At 35.5% G+C, this 27,727-nt stretch overlaps 1 protein-coding gene across 3 annotated transcripts in view; it reads right to left on the reverse strand.

Moving 5' to 3' along the window:
- Window positions 1–27,727, reverse strand: part of KMT2E (lysine methyltransferase 2E) — a 98,932-nt gene that overhangs the window by 59,937 nt on the left and 11,268 nt on the right. For 2 of the 3 annotated variants that reach the window (XM_029233981.1, XM_029233979.1), the window contains exons 2-3: window positions 17,220–17,292; window positions 13,964–14,148 (exon numbers count right to left, since the gene is read on the reverse strand). In XM_029233981.1, the coding sequence (XP_029089814.1) occupies window positions 13,964–14,034 (71 nt within the window). In that variant the 5' untranslated portion in view covers window positions 14,035–14,148; window positions 17,220–17,292. The remainder of the gene's footprint in view (window positions 1–13,963; window positions 14,149–17,219; window positions 17,293–27,727) is intronic. The other variant, XM_029233980.1, reaches the window with a different exon arrangement.

A 27,727-nucleotide genomic window follows, 5' to 3' on the forward strand; every position in this document is an offset into this window, starting at 1 on the left:
TCCTGACATACTTTACTATACAAACTCAAGAAATGATCTTATCTTAGTATTGATATTTCTGTCCCTGCTTATAGTGAAGCATTTGCCATTTTCTGCTGATTCACAGTCCTCTCAAATCTATATCTTATCATCCTTAACATAAGCTTTCAGTACATGAAAGAATGAATCTGGAGATATCATTATACAGTCCCTATTCCAAAGAAGTCATATAGACATTAAAACAGAGCAACCCTAATAATGCTGGAGGAGGACACCACAGTTTAGACCACTCCATCCAGAAAGTTTATTCCTATACTTTGTTTCCATCTATGATAAATAGATGATAAATCTATTGATCTATAGATCTATTGATCTATAAATCTATGATAAATCCCACCTACAGAATTTTTCTGGGTTTTTCTTGTGTGTATTTACCTTACAATCAAAGGAGCACACAAACCGTAATTCAACAAATAGTTCTATGATGATGTTCAATATGTAAAGTAACTTGTTAGATTCTAGACAGGATAGAAAGATATATAAAACCTACTCACACCCCTCTCCTCAGAGTTTCTGATCGTGGAAGGAATGGCAGGGTTAGCAAAAAGGGACAGGTATACAAAAACCCCCATACAAGGCAAAAATAGGGTAATGCCCTAAGAAAGATATGAGTAAATGCTTAAAAAAAACTCTTTCCTCTTATGCATGAGACCTTGATCTTTGGTCAACTTTCTGCCTCTGATCCCCTGCAAACCTGATAGCTAATTTGCTATACTGCTAGGTACATTAATAAAAATGATCCTTGGTTGGTAAATTAATTGTATCTGGACTGGGAAAATTATAAATAACTTGATGAGGATGCCACAGATGTGAACTTCCCCAAGATGCAGTGACTCCTGGAAGGGAAACTGGAAGTTCTGCCTATGGTTGTGACAAGAAATATTGGCTTCTGAGGTGCATGGGACTTCTAAATTAGGGAACACCCTCACATCTGCCCAATGTGGATCTTAAGTCCTTGTCCCTGACCAGTCACCTGACAACCCAAGAAAATAACTCCTGGATGGCTGACTGTACTCTTTCATAGACACACAGAGAGGAACACTTGATGCTAACCTCTGATAAGCTATGGCTCCTACCCTATTTACCATGTAGACTAATGCCAAGTATGGCCTACGACAGTCTTGTAAGTCTGAATGTTTAGTTGAACTTAAAAAGACCTCCTTGTAGGAGCTGCAAAAGGTCAACGCTCTAGGCTCTAGATTCTGTAGGGTTCAAGAGAAAGACATATCTACCTGAGTAACAGGAAAGATAAGGAGTGACATCATGAGGTTTCATTAGATGTGAGAATGCTTCTGAAAGATATGCAGGAATTTCAACATTTGAATGTTAAACGAAGTAAATCTTCTATTGAAAAAATTTAATTTAAAAAAAAGCAGTAATGATGGCGCTTCTCTGGTGGCGCAGTGGTTGAGAGTCCGCCTGCCGATGCAGGGGACACGGGTTCGTGCCCCGGTCCGGGAGGATCCCGTGTGCCGCGGAGCGGCTGGGCCCGTGAGCCATGGACGCTGAGCCTGCGCGTCCGGAGCCTGTGATCCGCCACGCGAGGGGCCACAGCAGTGAGAGGCCGGCGTACCACAAAAAAAAAAAAAAAAAAAAAGCAGTAATGATGGAAAAAGACAATATCTCATGCATATGCAAAAGGTAGGAAAAATAGCCTGTAGAATCTTTAAGGAGTATGGAGAGGTCAGTCAGACTTCAAGACAGTGTTTATTTATTTAGCTGTTTCTCAAAATCAAATATACAAATCCCCATAATAGAAGGAGAGGGATTTTTCTTTGTAGATTTGGATTTAGAAAAAGATTACATTAAATTAGATCTTTAAGTGATCTGTGTACCAACACCATCGAACACAAATTCAAGCCCTTGCATTTGAAATCTCTTGGCAATATTTGGTATTAAGTGGTAGTCAACCGGAATAATTCTAAACATACTCTTTTTACCTATCTCAAAATTAATATAGTAAAATTTTAAAATTTCAGCGAGCTCACAGAGCTCCCTAGGGATTATAACCACAGACCTCAGTTTGAATAGCACTGATTAAACAAATACTGAGGGCCTAATGTTTGCTAGGGACTATGAGAGTTATAAAGATAAGACACTGTCTCTGCCTTCAAGGAACTTATGATAATACAGTTTTCACTCATTCAATAAACATCTGAGCACACACTAAGTAGAAGAGACTGAGATGCTGGAAATCAAAAAATAAAGAAGTAACAGCGGCCCTTCTCAAGAAACTGATGTATGCGGAAGACAAACAAGTACATCAATGATTACAATAGTGCTATAAGAGGCACACCACAGGGGCCATTCATAATAATTCATAATAGTTTAAGTAAGTTTTAAAGAATAAGTTAACAAGCCCCAGAAATAGAGGCGGAAGGGATGGAGAAGATATTCCAGACAGAAGGCGCACAGGGAATCAGAGATATCAACAGCAAGAAGTGTTTAAGCATGTTTCTCTAAGCATGATCAACAGACCACCAGCACCACAATCATCAGTAGTGCATGTTACAATTTCTTACAACTCTACTTAACCAAATGAATCAAACATTTTTAAGATCAGGCTCACAAATCTATATTGTAATAAGCACCTCAATCTACATTCACTGTAGTTTAGGAAGCACAGATTAAAAAGAACTGCTAAAATTCAGAGCAGAAAGAGTTAAAGGTATAGAGAAGGGGCCAGAGATGAGGGCAGATAAGTCAGGCAAGGAACAGTTCAAGAAGTACCTTGGGTATCCAGCTAAGGAATATGATCTTTATCCTGAAAAACTATACAGAGCCACTAATGGTTTGTTTCTCCCACAGGAAAGATCAGAGCAGCAGCATGGCAAAATAAAGCTGAGGGTTTCAAATGTGAGGTGGAGCAATCTGTGAATAATTCTCCCAGGTTCAGTAGGTTTAGAAGCTCTGAACCTGATGAGAACATGTAAAAAGTGCTACCTCTCCAAAACTCCTCCTTACTGGTAAGTTACCTTTGCTCAGTTCTTTGCTTCACTGAAAAACACGTAGTACCCCGTCTAGTTTCAAAGTGATCCTCATGAGTGTAGGGTGCCCAGGTCCAAACTGGTAACCTTTTTATTGAAGAAAGGGATATGAAACTATGCAACTTGCTATTATAACTAATAATTCTGCAATTTTATTCTTGAATTCCTTCAATACTAAGTACAGGACCAACCCACCTTGATGATTTACCTACATTAATTTTTTATTAGGTACAGAACACAGGGCACATTAACCACTGTTAGATTCATTTGAAACTTAGCTACTTTCAATGACAATGTGCAAATAAATGACTTTAAAATATTTTATTACTGAAAGAAGACTTAACTCTTGATAATCCCTGGATCTATCAATTACACCACCAACAAGAAGTTTCCATTAATACTCTGGCAGGCTTCCTTCTTATAATGTGTTTTTAAAACCTTACTAAACTTGGTGTCATTTGCCAAATACGCATCAAATTATCTTTTCATCCACTTAATTTCTAGTTGTTACATGTCATGCCAAACTTCTTTGAGTCGACTTTTCCATTTAAGACAGTTCTGAATTCTGAAAGAAACTTTCTACTTGGCTGTTTAGCCACACAAAGCTCAAGTCAGCTTCAAGGGCCTGTTTTTGATCTACAGCACATTACTAAAAAGCTTCCAAAAAGAGACCTTTACATACACTCTAAAGTTGAGAAAATACAATTACATTTTAAACTCCTACTCTTAACCATATGATCTGGGAATTTAAGCCTTCCTCGGTTAAAGACAATATGATTTAAAATTTCCTAGTTAAAATACCATAACTGGTTAAAAATCTTATACTGGAGAACTTTATATCCTTCCTACTTCTATTGATACATTCTGTCCTAATATATTCTATCATGGTGAGTACTCAGTCACTCAAATAATGTAGTAAATTTCAGTTTCCCTCTTGTCACTATTTTAATTCTGCTAGTTTCCTAATGCCTTTTTAGTATTTTCCACCTTCCTGAAATAGGCACTAACCAGAACTGTTACTTTAAAGAACTACAGCATTCAACTCATTGAAATCAGACTAGCTGTTTAAAGACTTTTTTTTTTTTTTTTTTACATATAAGGGACATTTTGTTCAGTTCTATAGTCCCGTATATCTATCTACCACAAAGAGGCTGTAAAAAATTTGTAGCTTTAGTTCTACCTCTCCTAAACAAATGAAATAGAATTAGCTAAGATATGAGCACAATCATTTGTGTATAATAAGCTTTGGGGTTAACCAAGAGACCTTCAAGCCATATGATTCATGACTTACTACTGTCTGCTTCCAAACTTTTTCATCCTCCCAGACACTTTGTACTCATTAAACCTCTTACCTCCTCCAGGCCCAAGCACCTAGTAACCTCTATTTTACCGTCTGTCTCTATTTGCCCATTCTAGACACTTTATATAAATGGAATTATAAAATATTTATCCTTTTGTGTCTGGCTTACTTAGTGTAATGTTTTCAGGGTTCATCCATTTGTAGCATGTTTCAGAATTCTATTCCTTTTTATGGCTGAATAATATTCCACTGTATAGATGTACCACATTTTGTTTATCCGTTCATCTGTTGATGGACACTTGGGATGTTTCCACCTTTTGGCTATTATGAGTAATGCTGTTGTGAATATTGGTATTCAAGTACCTGTTTTGAGCCCTTGATTTCAGTTCTTTTGGGTATATACTTAGGAGTAGAATTCCTGGGTCATAAGGTAATTCTATGTTTAACGTTTTGAGAAACCACCAAACTGTTTTCCATCTGGTTTTCTTTTCATGCCTTAATCTCCTTTTTAAATGTTTCTTCTCCTGTTTCTTAAATATTTTTGTTTTCTAGGTGTCTACACTTTGTAAACTGTACTGGAGGTTTCCATCCACTAGTACTGTAGCTTTCACCATTTCCTAAGTGTTCATGACTTCCAAATCAGCCTTAACCTAATTCTATCTCATTAGCTCCACCCAAATAGCTCTCCACATTACTAGACCTCTTAATTTAGATGTGTCATGACTATAAAGTACATGTTTGTTGTAGAAAATCCTTTCTCACGTCCCAGATTTTGGAATTTAAAATTAAATTTAGAGCTGGGGCCAGCAAACCTTTTCTGTAAAGGACCAGAGATTAAATATATTTAAGGCTTGGAACAACACGGTTTCTGTTGCAACTACTCAGCTCTATTGTACCTGGAAAGCCAGAAAACATATTTAAATAATTGGGCATGACTTTTTAAAATAAACTTATTTTTTTATTTTTTATTTTTGGCTGCAATGGGTCTTTGTTGCATGCAGGCTTTCTCTAGTTGCAGCGAGTGGGGGCTACTCTTCGTTGCATTGTGCGGGCCTCTCATAGCAGTGGCTTCTCTTGTTGCACAGCACAGGCTCTAGGCATGCGGACTTCAGTAGTTGTGGTGCGTGGGCTCAGTAGATGTGGCCTGTGGGCTCTAGAGCACAGGCTAAGTAGTTGTGGCACGTGGGCTTAGTTGCTCCACAGCATGTGGGATGTTCCAAGACCAGGGCTCAAACTCGTGTCCTCTGCATTGGCAGGCAGATTCTTAACCACTGCGCCACCAGGGAAGTCCGTGACTGAGTTTTTTAAATTAATTAATTAATTTATGCAGATTCTTAACCACTGCACCACCAGGGAAGTCCATGACTGAGTTTTGTTTATTTATGACTGCACTGGGTCTTTGTTGCTGTGCACAGGCTTCTCATTGTGGTGGCTTCTCTTGTGGCAGAGCAGAGCCTCCAGGCACACAGGCTTCAGTAGTTGTGGCTCGCTGGCTTCAGTTGTTGTGGTTCGCGGGCTCTAGAGTGCAGGCTCAGTAGTCGTGGCACACGGGCTTAGCTGCTCTGCGGCATGTGGGATCTTCCTGGACGACGGATCGAACCCGTGTCCCCTGCATTGGCCGGTGGATTCTTAAGCACTGCGCCATCAGAGAAGCCCCATGACTGAGTTTTAATAAAACTTTATACTCAAAAGTCAGGCAGCAGGCTGGATTTGGCTCAGGGATCCTTGTTTGCCAACTGCTTGTTTAGAGAGAGCAAATTCTGGGAAAGAACTGACTGTAATAAAGAGTACCCTTTTTCTCTAATTTCAATGGCTTAAGCAAGTACTACTAGTTCAGTGGTATAACTTTCTTTGAAAATGTAACAAGAACTCAACAGGAATTTCTTATTAATTTATTAGTAAATATTTATTGAGGGTTTATTATATACCAGCTACTGTTTTAGGTACTGGGAACACAACTCCATTATCTAAAATCTTGTATTTATATTCAAATTCTGTTTTTCTCTTGTAAAATGGAAAAATGTCACTCTTTTTATTACAGTCCTATTCTTCCACTTGCCCTCTGGTTCTCATCCCTTCTCACCTTTTCAAGATCTTTACACTTTACTCTTGCCTGCATTATCCCATGTCTCCTGTATCTTCAGTCTCCCTCTATGTTAGATCATTCCTGTCTTATTTATTATTCCATTTAAAACGCCTGCCCCCTTTTACTTATCTTTCCATTTCTCTGTTCCTCTTTAGAGAAAACTCCTTGAAAGAGTTGTCTGTGCTCCACATCAGGCTGCACAACAGCACTTTAACTACCCATGTTGTCAAACCAATTGGTAATCGTAATTTATATACACTTTTCAGCATTTGATGTAAATAAACATTCCCTTCTCCTAAAAAGATTTATTAACTCTGCCAGCTTTCTGGGTACCACACTTAACTGGCCACTGTTTCTCAGTTTTTGCTTGATCTTCTGCCCACAAATGTTTTCTTTTTTCCCCAGGATCATCTTTTTCTTTAAACAACTCTATCTCCATCCAGTTGCTTAATCCAAAACCCTAACGTGTCATTTTTGATCGCTCCTTTGCCCTCACCCTCCACACTAATGCTATGGTCGATCCCGTGTCTCCTTCCAATATACATTTAGAATCAGTACACCTCTCTCCATTTCTACCATTTTCCTAGTCCAAGCCCTTGTCATCTCTTGCCTGGATACTGTGGTAACACTGTGAATGTACTTCATGTACTTTATGCCACCAACCTGTAAACTTTAAAATAGTTAAAATGGTAAGATTTATGTTATGTATATTTTACTACAATTTGAGAAAAAGAAAGAAAACCACAAAAGGATAGTTTCACTGAAGCCAAAGGTACAGAGAATCAATAGCATCAAATCCTGCTGAGAGAGCAAGCAATATGAGGCCTGAAAACCATGCATTAGCTTCAGTATGCCAGTAGCATGGTCAAAGTAAAAGCCGATTCGTATGGAGCAAGTGGAAGAATTAATACAAGGGTGAACGATGCAAAGATTCAAGCATCTGAATGGGCCTACAATTTAGACAGTGCACAAGGAATTACAGGAATGAGAGGCACAGATAATACTGACAAAAGGTCAAGACTTAATCTGAATTAGCCACTCTCAGAACCTACCTCTGACCCCATGAGGTGATACTGGGGTCTTGGAAAAGGTAAAAGGCTGTTGCTAAGACTTGGTTAGAAGAGCAGATAGAACAAAGATATAGTAGGGCTCGTCTGCATATGGCCCCAAGGGAGTTTCAGGATATGGTTTCTTTCCCTCAGATTGGAAGTAGTTTTGTTCTGGCCTAGAATTGGTGGTAGTAGATCTGCTCCCGCTGAGTCTAGACAGGCATAATGTGGAGGGCAGTTCCTGGACCCCCAGACAATGCTGTCATGAAGCTAGGGGTTGAGGATCAGCTGCTGAGTCCTGCTTGGTGTGGCACAGAGTGCAGTTGGACAGCTACTATTCAGGGAAACAGAGTATCTGCTGCTCTAAAGTGATGTTCAGGCACTGTTCTAGAAGGTATTTTAAACATCACATTGTCCAACCTCCAGTTTTACAGACGGGGAGATGACTGATCTAAGGGCCACAAACTCTAGATCCAAGCCCTAATTTATTATTAAGTCATTGTGTATCCATGGGACATGCCACATAATCGCTCTGGGTCTCAGTTTCCACATTTATAAAATGAAGTCTTAATTCTAAGTCACATGGCATTATAATAGCAAAGAAAATACTAAAGCCCATATCTCTTATGTTGGTCTAGTACTTTTCCCACCGAATTGCATTATCCCCACTATTCCTGTGAAATTTACCAGAGTGCTATTTATGCCTATGGATTAATGATCTAATGAGGTAAACAGCTTTATACCTCATTTCTGTATTACAAAATAGTACTATGTGTCTTTTTTTTTTTTTGTCATTTTATTAGAGTTACACAAAGCCTGGTTTCTGATAATTCTGAATCTATGTCACTTTAATTGTCATCACTTCACAAACTTTACAAATATGGAGAACAATTTTGGTCATTAAAGTTGAAATTATTTATGTAATATTTGCATTCTTAAAAATGAAAATAGGCTATTTTCAAATATGTTACAGTTCTAGATTATTGTTGAAAACTCAGAAAGCAGGACAACTACCATTTTGTTTACAGTAATCTAACTGATGTTGCCACATTTTCCTGGAACCACTTTACAAATTTAAAACCTTGTTTATATCAAAATATCCTTATTCTTTAAAAGGCCATCAAAAATCATCATTCATTATACATTTTAGTGCAGACGTTTAAGTAGTCAGGTGAACTGAAGATGTAAAAAGAGAGAAAAGCCAATCATTAAATTAAGAGAGGCATTTACAGAAAAAGAACAGGTTAGAATGATTGATCAAAATAAGCTCTGATTCCTCCTGAAATTGGACTTTTATGACTTCCTTCTTCCTCATCAAAAATTTAATTTCTTCCCTGTATAAACCTACAAAATATAGTTGGATTTTAATGAGAAGCTTATACCACTGTTTTAGGTGAAACCTCTAATTTTCCTTTTAATGTTTAAAACATTCAATAACGGACACTTGGGTATCAGTAACTGCACATGGATAGACTAGCTCCCTAATTGTTATAGTAATGAATGTGAAAGATCTCCATGAGTTCTCAAGTATGCTCCTTCAGATCTGTGATCAAAATATGTCTATCGTCCTTGTTATAACCTATTACTTTTTAAAGATACATTAAAATTACACAAACTACAATAGTATACAAGAAATGTTTTTAAATGGAGAGGTTTGGTGTGACAATTGCCCTCAGTTTATCACATGTGGCATTTTACTTCATTTAACTCATCCGTTAAGAAAACTTAGCTCTTGGATCTACGTGGCAAAATGGATCTGGAGCCAAGCAGCCTTGGGTTTAACTCTCTTATTTTTTATTAACTATGGCCTTTTTTATTAACTATGGCCTTAGTTAATTAAGTCTGTTATCTCCTTGAGCTGCATTTCTTTTGCAAAATGGGAATAATACCTGCCCAACTTTTTGCTGGGGTTATGAAGAGGTATTACACACTACGTTACAGACAACTCTATGAACACAGTGAGCTCTGTAATCAGTATCACAAGTGGGAAAAAAAATTAGAGAAAAAATGTGTTTATTATTAAGTATAAAGCAAATGAGAAATTCAACGTCATTCTAAGAACCGTTCTAAACAATGCTAAGACAGTACTTTAAAATAGGCTTTTGAATATTAAAACAAAATCACATTTAAATGAAAGCACTTCCAAATTAGGATAAGCAAATCAACACTTTAAGAGCAGCAGAAAGTATTAGCTTCTTGATAGTAGATTAAGTGTAAAGAAATCATAAGCAGAAATGTTAAGTACTAGTGGAACATGAACAAGTAAAAAGCTATTGAAAATATTTCATTATACACAAAACATTTTAGTATCTTCAATTACAGAAATTCAGACTAAAAGCAACCAAACACTTCAACAAATTAATCAATTCTGTCAGCAGGTGGCTCTAGTGACACTGAAATAACTTAATATCAAATACTATAAACAAAATATAGATAGTAAAAATGTACTGAATCTCAGAAATTTGCAGTCAAAAAGAGTCACATTAATACTTCAATCCAAACCCTGTTTTTCAAATGAAGACACAAAAGTCTACCATAATTAAGTGGCTTAAGTCTACCATAAGTAAGTCTACCATAATTAAGTATGTTAGTGGCAAAACAAAACTGAAAACCCAGATATCTCTCTTTAGTACTCTCAAGTCAACAAAGAGGCATTTACTGTATTGCCAGGCATAGTATTAAAAGCCCTCCTTCAAAATAATTCACCTATAACTTAGATATGTCACATTTACTAATTTGTCTACCTCATCCAAAAATACACATAATTATATAAAAGCTCATTATAAAGACTTCTAACGGAACATTTTGTAGTAATAATAATGTTAAAAGGAATACAATGTTAGCAATCATGTTCCCAGTCTCTGAGAGGAAAAAGTAATTTGGCTCTTCTCTTTTAAAAAGGCTAGGCAAGAATACATTTAACACTCCCCATTTATACCTCTTCCCGCTTCCCAGCTCCAGAAGGGTTTCTCATCTTTGCTTCTTTAACCAATTTAGTAATTCAGATGGAATGTCAGACGTAAAATAGGTAAGAAGCAACAGAATAGGTCAATTTCTACCAATTAGGATAAAAAACACACAATTCTAATAAATGGCCGAACTCTGGCTCACTTTCCTATCTATCTAGTGGTAATGGAGTCTAGGTTTTCTTTCATATTTCTTATCTTTGAGCAGAGACCTGATGAGAATACCTTTGTTACATGCAGTCATATATTATACTGAATTTACTACTCCTAAAACTAAAGCTACTACTTACATGAACCATATATCAAAATAAATCAGTTGTTATATAAATCACTTTTTGTAACAGTATTAAAAAAGGAGCTATAATAGAAATAAGCCTAAAATCAACACATCAATAAGTTCTGCCTCTGCCACTTAACTGCTCTGTGACTTCAGTTTCCTCACCTATAATTTAAAAATAATATCTACACCTCATACTTACATCTTTATCTTTCTTATTCAGAAAGAAACAGATTATGATCTCAGTTAGAATTTTTATAACTAGCCTAGGCTTCATTGTTCTTTTCTCTTCTGAGAGCCTATACTTTGTTATTTGGTCTAGAACTTCTCTATCCAATACAGCAGCCTCTAGACATGTGCTACTGAACACCTGAAATACGGCTAGTTTGAACTGAGAGGCACTGGATGTGTAAAACCAACTCTTGGCAGGAACAGAAAAAAGCAAAATACAAGATCCGTAACTCTGCAGGAAAGGTAAAACAAACCCAAGATTTTTTAAAACTTAGTAATGAGAGGAAAAGAAATATGTAACAAGGAACCTGGACTTGAAGAGTCTTACTTTAGAGACACAATAACCCAAGAGCAAACGTTACTGAGTATGAAAATACCAGACTAGAGCTTAGCAAACCCATTCTTCACAGATCCTGAACCAGACCTTCAATTTCCTATCCATAAAATGCTACAGATAGCATGAACTCTATCTAGATGAACTCAGACTAGATGAACATTAAGTGATCAAATAAATTCCCCTTTACAGCCTTAGAAGTGAGTATAAATTTGGTCTAGTACACTAATTCACTCAATAAGCAATCATCAAGTACCTCCTAAACTTTATATTAGTTTATTAGTGATATATTATAATTTAGCAGTACAATATTTAAAAATATATAACATACAATAACATTATATAGCCACATGAGTGTAATAAAATGTAATTCTCTCTCTTTTTAAAAAACATTTTGAAATAATTATGTAGCTTCACAGGATCCTGCATCAACACAACTATAGTATCTTCTGATTATGTATTTGAAATAAAAAGGAAGCAACTTGTTAATTACATCAACATTTCTTATGAAAACAGTTCCAAAAGCTTTATGTATCTGTGGGAATGGGTGGTGGGGTGATATGATTTAAGGATCTTTTTAAGCTTCCAGGTTTTATATATTTATATATACATAGAGAGAAAAGTTTTTAAGTTTGAAAATTAAAACACAAAAATTCTGATAGTTGTCGCATAATAGAAACTGGTACCAGCTATCCTTTCTGTGTCCACTGAGTAGAGGATACTATGCCCAAAGGACATATACTTGTATGTGGAATAGAAAAAAACTAATTTCCTAAAACAGAAACGTTCTTTAAAAAATAGTCATTCTGGGGCTTCCCTGGTGGCGCAGTGGTTGAGAGTCCGCCTGCCGATGCAGGGGACACGGGTTCGTGCCCCGGTCCAGGAAGATCCCACATGCCGCTGAGCGGCTGGGCCCGTGAGCCAGGGCCACTGAGCCCGCGCGTCCGGAGCCTGTGCTCCGCAACGGGAGAGGCCACAGAAGTGAGAGGCCCGCGTACCGCAAAAAAAAAAAAAAAAAAAAAGTCATTCTGTAATTACCTACAAATTGATCATTTTCTCACAATAAAAATGGCCACATTTGTATTAGGAAAGATTTGGCCCCACAATATAAATCATACTTTTTCCATACATGCTCTATAAATGCATTTAATAAAGAACATAGGCAGAAAGCAATCGCCTACACTGCCCTCTTTCAATATATTATTCATTCTCTTTTAACTGTATAATTAATATGCAGCTTTCATTCTCTTTGTGAATTGCCTTACAGTACACATACTAAACATGCAAACAAGGCAAAGGTGTATCTCACATTGTATACTGGACTAATTCCTATCTGGTATATAAATAATATTTCATAAACTATATCTTGTATTCAGTGCTTAAGAGGCCAATTTAAAAAAAGACTGTCAAGGTGAATATTTTTAGGAAGCAAAGAATCTTTGATTATTACCAATAAATGCCTATAACTATCATCAGATATAGATTTGCATCTATCAGATGCTATACATTAAGAAAAACTAGTACTTTAGCCTGGGAACCTCTTGCCTGTCAAGCCCTGCTTCCAGGTTCTTTCCTTCCTGAGTAGTGTCACTACCTGGGCAGAATGAATGTCAATCAACTGTCATAAGAGTGCCATGTTTGGGAATCTATTACTTTACAACAAAAATAACTTAACGCATAGTGTAAAAAAATGGCTTTTAAAAACTGTATTTTAATAATCATATAGTTAAATGGACTATGTAGCATATTATAAGAATACTAGAGAGCATCCCTGAGTCTTTCTCAATGGCAGAAGCAGGAGTGGTGAAAACACTTCTAGACCATTTGAAATGCCAGCAAAAGGAGAATATTAACTGCAATTTTTGTCCTTTCTACATACCAGTTTTAGGAGCTCAAAAATAAATAAATTTGTTTTTTTTTTAACTTGAATTCAGCTTTCTGGTCAATGAGCGTCCCATTTAGCACAATACAACTACATATTGAATTCGAGAGCAAACGTATGCATCTTTCCATCCTTTAGATTCCAACACTGTCACATGAACCCCTTGCAATTTCCAAAAACAATCAATTTTCACAGCAATAACTTAGTGTTAATGTAGTGGTCTTTCAAGATCAAAATAAAGTGAAATCTATCCACACAACTGCCAAGACCAAAGAGTTAGAGGCGAGGAAGAACCTTTCACTGAATCCCTCAGAAATGGCTCACATAAAAGCAAAAAGTGGCAAAGTACATATCTAGAAGGAAATACTCCCTTTTTCTTATTTAAAAATGGCCTGAATTTTATTTTTCAACTCAACTTTTAAAAAAATGAAGTAATTATTGTGTTTAAATGGATATTACAATTTTTTAAAGATTCAAATTTAAAACCAAATTAATTTTCCAATATAAACATGAAAGGTCTTACAATTAAAAAAAAAATAACCTGCTACCTTGACTCTTGATGTCAACAATTAGCAAATGGAAAAGACAAAAAAAATCCGAAAAAGATAGAGCATTTTGGCTCAAAAGTTATTTACAAAGTAATTTTAGTTAAAGGAATTTTTGCCTTTAAACTTCTGACATTTTATTTTAGCCAAGAGTCTAAAATGAGAAAAAATATAAATGCAAATCAAGCACTGCTTGGTTGTGCTAAAATAATTACATGAAATATTTTGCCCTTCCCTATCCAAAATACCTTTAATTTAAATACTTACTCTGAGCCTGCAGCCATTTCCAAGTATGACGTTTCTGCTGTATCAACCCCCAATGGGATCACTATGCTCATGACGTTCGCCTCTGGTAAATTCGATTACTATGGAGTCCTATGCATTGGTATCCAAAACACTGGGGCATGCCAGCCACAGTGCTCATTGCAAACATCTAAGTGCATCCACAAACCCTATTTAAAAGAAAAGGGAACCAAAAGTTAAGAATCATCTTCATATTCCCAGCAACAGTCAACCTATAACAAAGGTAAGTAAAATACATGAAGAAAGCATTCTTTATTGAAATATCAATACCAATTGGAATTTGCTCAAGGGGTCTCTATTTTATTTTTCTGGAATTAAGTTATGAGATTATGATCAAAAGAAAAGTTTCTGAATCATAATCTTCCTTAGGGAATGAATTTAGGATGCCAAAAGAATGATTACTAAGGCATACTGCTTAGTGAAGAACCAACAAATATTATTCATTTTGAAAGATAAAACAGAATTTCTTACAGCACTATACAAAATTAAGTCTTCTTGGTTCAGTAAATGCTTTAACAATAAACTAACAAATATTGAGACTTACTGTGGACTAAGCTTTTACATGGATGGTCTATTTAATCCTCACAACTCTGAGATAGGGATCTCCATTTTACCACCGAGGAATTCAAAAGCAACTAAGGTTAAATAACATAACCAAAGTTGCTCAGTTTAAGAGATAAAACCAGAATTTGAACCAATTCTACTCTATTGTTTATATATTTTTTTAAAAATCTATTTTATTTGTAATAAAGTCAATTGTTTTATAGTGGTTGTCATTTTCCATACTACATATATACATGTATATGGAGGGAGTTTATTTCTCCAGTTTTCTCCCATGAGTTAATGATCCCTAGCACAGACAATCAGAAGAGAAATATACTTGAATATTTTTAAATATTCTTGTCATATACTTGAATACTTATTTTTAAACAAACTTACCATAGTAACAAAAACATATTCAGCTTCCATATCAATTCTTCTAATCTGAATTCACTGTTTAACACCTGCTATATGTACTATATGTGAAATATCTACTCGAAATATTTTCAGCAATGATACAGTACAACTCGGAACAAAGCAGATAGAGATAACCATATAAACAAGAGAAACAGTCAATGTTGTCCCTCTCAGGTTATACCTGAAATACTGAAGAGAAGTGTTTCTTCAAATAGCAATTCTTGTATTTACTTTTAATTTTTACAAGTAAGCTTGAGAATATCTACTCAGGTTAATTCCTATTTCACAGATGACGCAGACTGCGAGCTCATATCTTATGGGAAAAAAATACCAAAATATGGAAATAACGAGGTAACAGTGGTTTGAATTCTCCAAGAAAACGAGCCTTTACTTTTAAACCATGAATAACTGGGGGAGAGCTACTAGATTTCAAGTAGTAGCTTGAATACAAAATAGTACAAAAGTAGTACAAAAGTACAAAGTAGTACAAAAGTACAAAGTAGTACAAAAATATACAATAACAGGCAATTGCACTTAAAAGTGAAAAACATGAGCACTGGAGCCTATCTCTAACTCTCTAACAGCAGATGTGTGAGCTAGGCAAGTTATTTAACCACTCTAAGCCTCAGTTTCCTTGTTTATAAAATGGATATATATCCGCCTACGATTTCTGTGAAGAAAATGAAATAATGACTGTAAAGCATTTCATACACTGCATTATGCATATTTAGCAATCAATAAGTGGTAGTCACATAAGAGTTGCTCTTATTTCATAACCAAAAAACTGTGTGGATAAAAAAACTCTTTAGCTCTCATTTAAAGAGAATCTTCTAATAGTTTTTGAAAATAAAGTATGTAATTATGGTTCTCTATTTGCTACGATTTTACAGTTTTCACCAAATTAAAATCATCCTCTTAAAAAAAAAAAAATCACTCTAAAAACAATTAAAGCAGGGTGAGAAAAAGGAAAAACTGCCCTACCTCCTTTTCTGCACCTGCGACTGTTTCAGAATTACTAAAAAAAGTATATTTTTACTATACTTTTTTTACTAAAAAAAGCTATATTTATTAACCTGCACAAAGCTATAAAATTATGAAATTAGATTCTAAGTGACAACATGCAAGCAACATATAAATCAAATGTTATATTATTCTGTGTTTCTTTAAAATACTGAAAACTTGGACCTAAGAACAGATAATTAAAATTAAAAAAAAAAATTCTCCTCCTGTTGGTACCATCTAGTTGGTAGAAGTTTTCTTTAGCTCAGTTTATCTTAACATTAGACTCATAGGAAATCTTATATTTTAGGTATATGTTGTTAAATATTTAGTTGTATGTTTTTTCTTAAAACCAGAGGCAGAAACTAGAAAGCAGAAGTCAAATGATTATTCTTTTAGGTAACTGAGTAATGTTTCCAACCTAAAACAATTTATTTGAATACGTATTTAATAGTGTCCCCCATCTTTATATAAATATACAGTCCTCAATAAACACTATATTTCAGCTGTTTTTAAATAGCAGTGAAGAGCTTGCCATAAGTTTATTTCAGACAATGGCTTATATTTTTGTGATTACTGCCTGTCTCTCAAATCCTGCACAGTGCGTAGAACATAAAAGGCACTCTACAATGAACTGGTGAATGAATTAGAGCACCCAGGATGAAACTGCAGTTCTGGCCTCATTAACCAAATGAGTTGTCAACCTATACAATTACGTGCTATAAAAACAACCACATGACACCTTTTCCAGAAATGCATCTCTCATCTAGAATCACAGAAGCTCATCCCCAGGATAACAACTCATCATCACATCTGTAACAGAACCACAGACTCTATGAGTTTGATTCAGCAGACAAGATGATCTCACAAATTTACTCACAAGAGGTAAGAAGGCAAGAGGTCATATCTATTGAGACCATAAAGTGGCAAATATTTCACTATATTCATTAATATCAAAAACTCCATAGCCAGAAAACTCACACTGTTTAAAAATCCAGCTGATACTTAAAGTATAAATTCATTAGGGTCTTTAAAAATAAGAAAAAAAGAAAGGGAAAGACAATGTAGTAAACAGAAAAGATGTGAGCTTATAACATAGGCATAACTAGAGAAAAACAATTCAACACCATACAAACAACTACCACAAAGCTTTCATATCTTACATGTGAACAAAAAACTGGTTATACAACTGGCAAGTAAAATATATACAAAATACATTGAGAATAAATGGCAGCCATTAAAGAAATAATATAAAAGGAAATACCATGAGATGTCTGGTAAATCTGAGGTCCAAGAAAGAATAAATGTCTTCACAAAACCTGCTATCCAGAACAGACCTAGAAACCAAGTGAACACAGGAGTATTGAGCTGTTTATAAATGGCATAAAATTATAGGTATTGATACTTCTGTCTAACATGGAACCTAAAATCAAAGGGACTCAAATAAAGACAGCAGCTGATTCTTAAAAAAATAAATTTATTCTTCACTCCTTTATACAAATGAATGTAAACACAAGTAAAGGAAACAATGCTAAATACCAAATCAAACTGGAAAGAAACTGGGAAAAAACGGTATTAAAAACAAATTTAGGGGAATTCCCTGGTGGTTCAGTGATTAGGACTCCGCACTTTCACTGCTGAGGTGTGGGTTCAATCCCTAGTCAGGGAACTAAGATCCCACAAGCCTCGTGGCATGGCCAAAAAAACACACAAAAAAACAAAAAATACAAAAACAAAAAAGAAAACAAACAAAACAACCCCACAGATTTAGCAGAGGCATTGATACCAAAACAAAACCAAACAAAACCCTAAAGTAGGAAAAACGAGATAAAAGGCAAGAAGGAAAAGCAATTAAATTAGAAAACAGTTTATCAGAAGAACTGGAAAACTGAGGCTGCTTTTAAGACCACATTAAGAAGTTCAAAAAACAAAAAAATACCACTGAAAAGATAAATATGATACCCAAAAGGCAAAAAAGATGAAAATGAGGAAAATTTTTTTTCTAAAATTACAAATAAAGGGCCCAACCCAATTTAACATAATCTCTTTGAGGAAAGGGTCATTTATTATTACCTTTCAATCCTTAATAAACACCTTACAAAGAGCTCAATAAATATTTAATATTAAATCCATGTTTACATTTTGGACATATAACAAGAGATAAGCAGGTGAATCTGAGGCTGAATTACTAATAGAAATGAAACAAAGAAACTTGAAAGAAGTTGTGAGGTACCACATAACTGAGATTTTCTTATAAATCAGAAATTAAACTGCCCTCATTAATCATTTATAATTTTAATTTTACTTATAGCTGTTGACTAAGGTATAACAAAAAAGGATACTAGTTAATCAAAATCTATTACCAAGTTACTACCTACGAAACTTTGGTCAACTCATTTCACTATTCTGGGCTTCAACTATAAATGGAGGCAGGTTAGGCTGACGATCTTACAGTTTAAATTTTACAATCACAAGTACATTAACAGATTAGTCCTGATAATCAAAATGACAGATAAATATCGGATTCTAAAAAGAATAACAGAATGAATTATGTATTTCTCTAACTGGGTTAATGTCAGTATTAGCCAGTGCTCTATAAGCACTTACCTGATACTCAAACGTCCCCAAATAGAGGTTATAATAATAATGATGATAAATACTGCTTACAATGCTTAATCCTCACAATGAGCCTATGGCATAGGTACATTTATTACCCCATCTTACAGATAAGGCAGAGAAGTTAAACTTTTCCAAATTTCCATAGCTAATAAATAGAAGAATCAGGTTTTGAACCCTAACAGTCTGATTCCAGAACCTACACAGTAGTTTCCCTGAAATTAAAATTTGTCAGATGGTTGGTAAAATAAATAAAATAAATAAAATAAAATCCAGAATTTACAGTTACGGGGGAAAAACTGACAACTGCCTCTCTCAAAAAGAGGAGAAATTAAATAACTACATAACTGTTTCACTGCAGAACATATGGACTGCATTCATTCTGGCACACTAAATGAAACAACACTAACAAAACCTACTTTGCTCCTCCCCGAAACCTAATCTACTTAATAAACCTACATGCATTCCACAGCAATGCATTAAAACACTACAAAGTAAGTAAAGATGCATGGGCTCAAAGTCTAAAATTTGCATTTAAAATATTTCAGGGACTGTGCAAAGCACATACTCAAAGGATAAAAATATTTAAATTCCCTATCATTTTTCAGGAACAGATGCCTTGCTAGTGAATTGAAAGCAACCCAAAAGTTAAGGGAACCAGGCTCCAAATTTGAGATTACTAATGTATACATAAGTATACTCAATTCCTTACATAGAACTATTTGTTAAGCAAAGACCACCTATCTAACCAGTTGAATTTTTTTTTTTTTTTTTTTTTTGTGGTACGCGGGCCTCTCACTGTTGTGGCCTCTCCCGCTGGGGAGCAGAGGCTCCAGACGCGCAGGCTCAGCGGCCATAGCTCACGGGCCCAGCCGCTCGGGATCTTCCCGGACCGGGGCAAGAACCCGTGTCCCCTGCATCGGCAGGCGGACTCTCAACCACTGCGCCACCAGGGAAGCCCTAACCAGTTGAATTTTAACTTGAGTATCCCTTTGATAACCGTTTCATTCCTAGAGATAAAGAATTTCACCAATTCAACTTACACTATAATCTTTTATAGCAAATAAACTCTCTATTTAAAAAAATCTTTCTTCTGGTAGTCAGGATTAATGTTGATGGACCTACATGAAAAATGGAAACCTATATATGAAATTCAATGTTCAAAACACACAGTTTCTGGCTCTATACGAGAGTTCCACAGTTTCACCATATCATATTTTAGTACAATTCCAACCACTAGTACTAAATTCAATATCAAAATAGCAATGCTTCAGTTTTAACACTCTGCCACCTATTAATAATGGTTACTTATTCTCTTGAAGCCTTAGTTCCTCATCTGTAAACAGGAATAATCATAAAACATATTTCTGAATTGTTTCAAGGAATCTGTGTGCCACTCAGTTAAGTATTAGCTATGATAACCAGATAACATTTCTGGGAATTAAATATTTAGGAAAAGTCCTTAAAAAGATGAGTATTGGACCATATGGTATCACTTATGACATCACTGGAATCTAAAACATGATACAAATGAACTTATTTACAAAACAGAAACAGACTCACAGACATAAAAAACAAATTTATGGTTACCAAAGGGAAAGGGGGCTGGGGAGAAATAAATTAGGAGTTTGGGATTAGCAGACACCAACTACTATATATAAAATAGATAAACAACAAGATCCTACTGTATAGCACAGGGAACTATATTGAATATTCTGTAATAAACTGTAACAGAAAAGAAAAAAAAGTATTGGAGAACAATTCTCAGCTATTATACTTGTAAAAGTCAAGTAAACTATTAAGAATTTCTGATCTATTCTAGAATCCATTCTTGTCAGTAAAGGAGAAAGGATGCTTCTGTGTTGGACTGCAAATCAGAGAATGTGACAGAAGCAGCTTCACTTAAAAAGGCAACAGCCAGGGACTTCCCTGGCAGTCCATCCACTAAGACTCCACGCTTCCACTGCAAGGGGCCCGGCTTTGATCCCAGGTTGGGGAACTAAGATTCCGCATGCTGTGTGGTATGGCCAAAAAAAGAAGGGGAAAAAAAAAAAAGGCCAACAGCCAAACCTCTTTATTATAAACTCTAAACATACTGTTTCGCTTATTTTCTTAAAATAAAAACAGAGTAATGATTAAAATAACTAGGACATCAGGCCCTTGAAATCCTTTTTACAGAATTTTTGTCAAAACAAGATTGGCTCTAGCAAGAGTAAATTCTTTAAAGAATAAGCCAATGCCAACCCTCATGATATTACCCAACAAGCACTAAACCACCCCTATACAGTTAAGAATGAGGCATTTTCCCAAATCAGCCAGTATTTGGCATTACTTCACACTGGCTTACCTTGCAACCCAGTTTACCTTATCTTCAGCTCACTAGAGATTTGATATTGTAATCAAAATAAAGTATCAAGAAGTACAACCTTAAAAAAAATGAATACAAAGAGTGAGGCTTAGTGTAAATTTTGGTTGATAATGATGTGCCAATGTTGATTCATAGAATTTAACAAATGTACCATAATGATGACAAATGTTGATGGTGAATATGATATTCTGAACTGTTTGGCATCATATAATGGGGTACCACTCTAACAGGGTTTGGGAAAGCTATGCTGAACACCAATTCTTCAACCTGTCAAAGTACTGGTACACTCCTCCATTACCACCCCAAAACAACCTTGAATTAAAATAATTAATTTCAATACTATCCAGTTTTTTAATGCACCACGTCATTATTTTAAAACAGTGAAACATCATTTAAAACATCATTCCCTAAAGCGTTGGAGGTCACTAACCTCTGGTGTAAAATCTAATAAAATGCAGGCTTTGAAGCAATTCAGTGATTGGTAACTGGTTAGTCTCTGGGTGCAAATGTACAATTTCTGTTTCCTACACAAACTATTTTTAGAATGAGTTCAGTCTTTGTTCATACCCGACCATGTAAGTAACAAAAGTGATTTCATTCTAAACAGTTACCTATTCCCACTTTCTACTTGCCATGTGGCCCACGACTATATGTCGTAGAATGTACTGCTTGCTATACAAACACAGAAGAAAAAGAATCTTCAAATTTAAGAATTTCACCTTCCCAATTCCTTAAAATCTTACTTTTATGTACAAAAGTAATGAGTACTGTAAAGCATAACACCACATAACTTCAGTGGGTTCTAAACCTTCCTTTAGTTAAAAAAAAACCAAAATTGTTGTCTACATGAGCAATTTTTAAACTGTGCTCCCAACAGTCCTAACAGAGTTGGGAACTGAGATAATAAAAGAAAACAGAGTCAGGGAAGTTAACAAAAGAAAATGAGAGACAATATGTTCTGTAGATTTAAAAGGAAAAGTCTGAAGCTGCATGTTCTATGGGGTAGCTACTAAGTGAGAAAATAACATTAAGTGGAACACTACTTAGCATTATAAAGGAATGAACTACAGATACATGCAACACCTTGGATGAATCTCAAGGAAACTGTACTGAGTGAAACAAAGCCAATCTCAAAAATGTCACACATACTGTATAATTTCATTTATCTAACATTCTTGAATAACAAATTATAGAAACAGAGAATAGTGTGGTAGTAAGAGTGCAACACCAGGGATCCTTGTGGTGATGGAACTGTTCTGTATCTTAACTGTGGTGGTGGAGATACGAACCTACATATGATAAAAATGAAAAGAACTATATACACACAACACACACACAAGTAAAACTGGGGAAATCTGAACATAATGGGTGAACTGAATCAATGTCAATATTGTGGTCATATTGTGCTACAGTTTTGCAAGATGTTACCACTGAGGGAAACCAGGGAAAGGATACAGAATTTCTATTGTTTCTTACAATTGCCTCAAAATTAAAACTTTTAAAAGTGACATTAATATTGTGGCCTTCAAACTTTGACTATTGATAGAAACTTTCCTACAAATAAAATCTTACACAAAAATCTAATCATCTATTTTTATTCTAGGATTAAAAAAACGTTTTAATCTCCTATGCTTTTCCCAGTGATTGCTAGTGTCAACTTTAAATGTTGTGTTAAGGAGGCTACAGCCAGATACAAACAGGAGGTGGCCCCAGTGATTAATGATATTTGCTAATGGGCACAGTAGGCCCATTATTTGCTTTTTTACTTCATTATTTGCTATGTCTGCAGTTAAAGAAGGTGGCAAGGGAATGTCCCTGCCTGAACATCCTCCCACCTACCAGTTAAGTTCCATTAAAAACCTAAGAATTCCTTGAGAATAGATTGAAAATCATTGGCTAAAAGAAAATACTTACTGACTCAACATGTGACATAAAAACCTTATCGCACTGGTGAATTCTCTTGTCCAAAAGCAAAAAACAAACAAACAAAAACACAGTCTTCCAAAAAGTAGTGTTAAAACATTGTAATTAAAAACCAAACAAAATCAACAATAAAAATCCTGCGTTTATCTTTTAGTCACTCAACCTATACAATCAAGCTGGTTCATTCTTGCCTTTTTAGCCTTCAAATAAGTGTGTCACCAGGAAAGGGCATACTTTTTGACTGAAACAAACTTGGCAATAATTTTATTCTCTCATTCTTGATTCTAATCTCAAACAAAATAATGTCCTCACTCTTCAGGATGAACTAAGTATTCCTTCTATCACTATTTTAATCATTTCTTTTAGTCTGAACCTTGAATCCTCTCATTTCCCTATAGAAAAATAATGTGCATCAAATCTAATTAATTAATAGGATTTAAACAAATCTTTCTGATCCTACTGTCTACATTTTCTTATCTCAGACCTAGGCTACCAGAATAAGCTTCTAAGTAGTCTCTCGCCCTATTCTGACTTGACCTTTAAACCAGTGGTTCTCAAACAGAGATCCACAAAATGCCACTTTTAATATACCTGGGGTTAGGGGCTGAAAAAAACAGATTCATAGGCCTCACCCTAGAGATTCTGATTAAGTACGTCTGGGATGTGGCCTGGAAGTCTTAAAAAAAAAAAAAAGAAGAAAGACATTTGCTCCAGTGCTCTATTTTAGAACACTTGCTGAAACACTGAATATACTTCAAAGCCCACTAGTTTCCCAATTTTGCCCTCTTCAAAAAAGCATAATAGCAGGCTTCCCTGGTGGCACAGTGGTTGAGAGTCCGCCTGACAATGCAGGGGACATGGGTTCGTGGCCCGGTCCGGGAAGATCCAACATGCCGCGAAGCGGCTGGGCCCGTGAGCCATGGCCGCTGAGCCTGCGCGTCCGGAGCCTGTGCTCCACAATGGGAGAGGCCACAACAGTGAGAGGCCCGCGTACTGCAAAAAAAAAAAAGCATAATAGCTCACAGTAATAACAGGTTCCTAATCTTGGCATTATCAGGTTACCCTGTTCCATGCTAATATCCCAATATATAAATCCACTGATTATGTCAGTCTTTTTGTGATTGCTGGCATATCCTTGTTCATTCTCCTTCAAGTTTTCAAAAGTCATTTTCCTCTATTTATATCCATCCCACTCTATAAATAAAAATCTTATTAAACCTTCGAGGATTGTTCAAGTACCAGCACTTCCTTGAAGCCTCAACTTCCCAACTGTGACATCTCTGCCACAAAACTAGCTTTGAGATCTCCAGCAGATCAACCTCCTGAGCACTGTTTCCTTATCTGCAAACAGAAATTTGACTACATTAACTCAAAAAACTGTTACAGCTATAAGGCCTCTTATACACTAATCTCTTCCCTTCTTAACTTCCCAAAGAATATATTAGTTACATTTTTTTAACCACTGGTTTATATTTTGACACACTTTTTGGAAACAAATGTTAGATATACAGCTTCCACAAATAGATCATCTACTTCACTCTATAGCAAGAACTGAAATATTTATATATTAGCTCTCAAAGCTTGGAACATAGTGGCTAAGATACCACCTAAGTTATTCTTGCTTAAACCACACTTTCTTTAACACATTTAATCCTCTCCTCTCCTTTTAGATGAACGTGAACATACCTTAAAAACAAAACAAAAAATCTGCCATTAAAGAATGTTAGTGACTGATTTCCTTTTGGAACCTTTTTTTAATTGCTTCCTTCTCCCTTATTACTCTAAAATCTGGTTGTCCTTTAAGGCTCAATCCTCCCATTAGTCTCCACCAATCTTGGATATAACCATTAATTCCTGATTTCCTATTCCTAGCCATCTACAAGATATATATCTATTCAAATACCTGCCATCACTACAAAAATCAAACTGAATCTTTTTCACACATCTTCTTCCATTCCATTTTTTATTAGTACCCTTTTCTCCCAGTTCTCTTTTTAATCGTTCTTTTCTCTAGTCTATTACATTTGGTCACCCAGTCTTCTGTGCCTCCCCAGTGTTTCAGATTCACTCTTCCTCAATTTCTGTGGCCCCCACCACGATCTTCATCATCTGAATAATTTCCAACAATCAACAACTCTTCCAGCTTATCACTATCAAGTTCTGAGTACTTTGTCTCCAAACAATGGAAGAAATCTTGAGTGTTAAGCATTTCTCCCCCCAGACTATGGCAACTATTCTTTCAAAATATAATGAATTCAAATTCATGTATTTAACATACTTATTGCGCATATACTATTCCCTAGATACTGTTCTAAGTGCTGGGGAATGAGCAGTGAACAAAATTAAGCTGCCCTTCCTTCTACAGTAATGAAAACAAAAACAAAAATAAACAAACGGGACCTAATGAAACTTAAAAGCTTTTGCACAGCAAAGGAAACCATAAACAAGGCAAAAAGACAACCCTCAGGATGGGAGAAAATTAAGTTGCCCTTAAGACACCTCAAATGAGCTATGACAATCTAATATAATCAAGGGTATCTTAGAATAGTTTTCTTAAGTAACTGCCTTGGATTAGTAATTTGTGTATTCTCATTACCTTGCCAAGAACTAGTCCTTTTTAAGGATCAGTGGAAAGCTATGATGATTTTCAAATGACTTGAATTAAAATTCTTGATCAGTCACTCTTTAGCTATGTGACCCTCAGTCTCTCTAGGCTTCTCATGAAAAATGGGTAAAAGATCTACCTGCAGAGTTGCTGTGCAGAGAAAGTAAGATATGTAAATACACTGTAGATACTCATTTATGGATGTCAGTGTTGTGCCTCTTAGAATTAAAGCTATGAAGTTTATATTTTCCAATCCAAAGATAATTTAATCAATTCCAGTCAAAATATTGTTGGCTACCAAGGACATACAAATGGTGAAAGAACACGTGAAAGAACAAATGGTTAAAGAATATATCTGTTTAAAATATTTACTTTTGGGCTTCCCTGGTGGCGCAGTGGTTAAGAATCCACCTGCCAATGAAGGGGACATGGGTTCAAGCCCTGGTCCGGGAAGATCCCACGTGCCGCGGAGCAACTAAGCCAATGTGCCACAACTACTGAGCCTGCGTTCTAGAGCCCGCGAGCCACAACTACTGAAGCCCGTACACCTAGAGCCCGTGCTCCACAACAAGCGAAGCCACTGCAATGGGAAGCCCACGCACCACAACAAAGAGGAGGCCCCACTCGGCGCAACTGGAGAAAGTCCATGCGCAGCAACAAAGACACAACACAGCCAAAAAATAAATAAATAATAAATAAATACATTTAAAAATTTACTATCAAATCTTAAGTCTAAAATAAGAGTACTTTAATTTCTAAGTATCTAACAACCTACAAAGTCAGCAAGAGACCAAAATGAATAAAAAAAGGAAAAATACTTTCCATGTTTAAACTGTTTACTTTTATGGAATTTTTCCCAGTCCTTTGATCCCAGGGCTTACAGTATTCAGAGATCAGCTTCCCCCTCTTCATATGTTAATATAAAAACAAAAACCAAAACCTAGAAATGGAGGACTGGTGTATTACTACTAGAGAGTTGAAACTTAGAGAAAAAGTCTATGCATCTTACTCAAAAATGAATTATGGTATTAACAGATCTAAGTCTCTATTAGAAAAGCTTTTAGAGGCATATAATCACTGAGAAATTATACAATAAAGAAAAAAATAAAATGTCAAGAATGAAGTTGGTAGATACAACGAGTTCTATAGTGACCAGTATATTTGCTATAAGACAGGCTGCACCCACTTTCACTTTCAAACTTCATTGTAAAGACCTTTATGTGAAGAGATTAAATGAAAAATAATCCACATGTACTGAGCTGACCAGCCACTCTTATAAAAGTCATTTGAACATGAAGAAAGAAGTTGCTGTGTGAAATCAGGGACCGAATTAGAAATACTTTTGCCCAAATCCATAATGAACAACTTACTTCAATCTATAAGAAGCATAAAACTGGAACTTCTTCTAAGTGATAGTTTAGGCTATACCAGCAGAATGTCTTCTGAAATCTCCACCATGACTCTAAATTAAATTTAAATGATAAATATCACAGCTTCTCAGATACTCTCAAAGTAAATACACAACAAAAGAACTTTCGTGTTTTGGCACAACCACACCACATCCATAAAATCCGCCAGTTTTAACACGAAATTAAAAAATCATGCAGTTACTACATTAATGTATAACTAAAAAGTTACTACTAACATAGAGCAACTAGGTTACAACATACCAAACAATTACAGGCTGAAATTTGAAAATGAAACAAACTGATCCCAGGTATATTAGCCAACACAATCATCAGCTACTTCCCTTAGGAAATATGTGCAAGATCAGCAAGCCAAAATCAGTAGCTACCATGATGCTTCCACATAGAGGGCATTCAACTCTCTGCCACTAAATGAATCTAATATATAATACTATCAGAGTTAGAAAGGTCCTAACGAAGAGTACAATTTAAATCTCACAAGGTAACAAAGGCTATTGGATCTTAACATATCAATGTATCTGTTAAATTCTAGACACAAATGAAATCTGTCATTTCATCTAGGTAGGGTCATATAAACCCCATTGGACAAACCTGAGTCTAATTTTGAAAGAACATTTTTAGATCTACAAGATACTAAATGAAAAAAGAAAGTTACAGAATACAGTTAAGATCCATCCTGTTTTGGATTAAACATTGAAATCTGGATTTATATACAAAAAATAGGGACTAGAAGTTTGAGTTCATCAAAGTCAGTCATTTAACATGGAGAATCACGAAAAAATTATATATAAATATATATTATTATAAAGACTGTATTTTTAATTTATAATATC

Source organism: Monodon monoceros, unplaced genomic scaffold, assembly GCF_005190385.1.
Source record: "Monodon monoceros isolate NGI ecotype Baffin Bay Population unplaced genomic scaffold, NGI_Narwhal_1 Super_Scaffold_2, whole genome shotgun sequence".
Taxonomy (NCBI): domain Eukaryota; kingdom Metazoa; phylum Chordata; class Mammalia; order Artiodactyla; family Monodontidae; genus Monodon; species Monodon monoceros.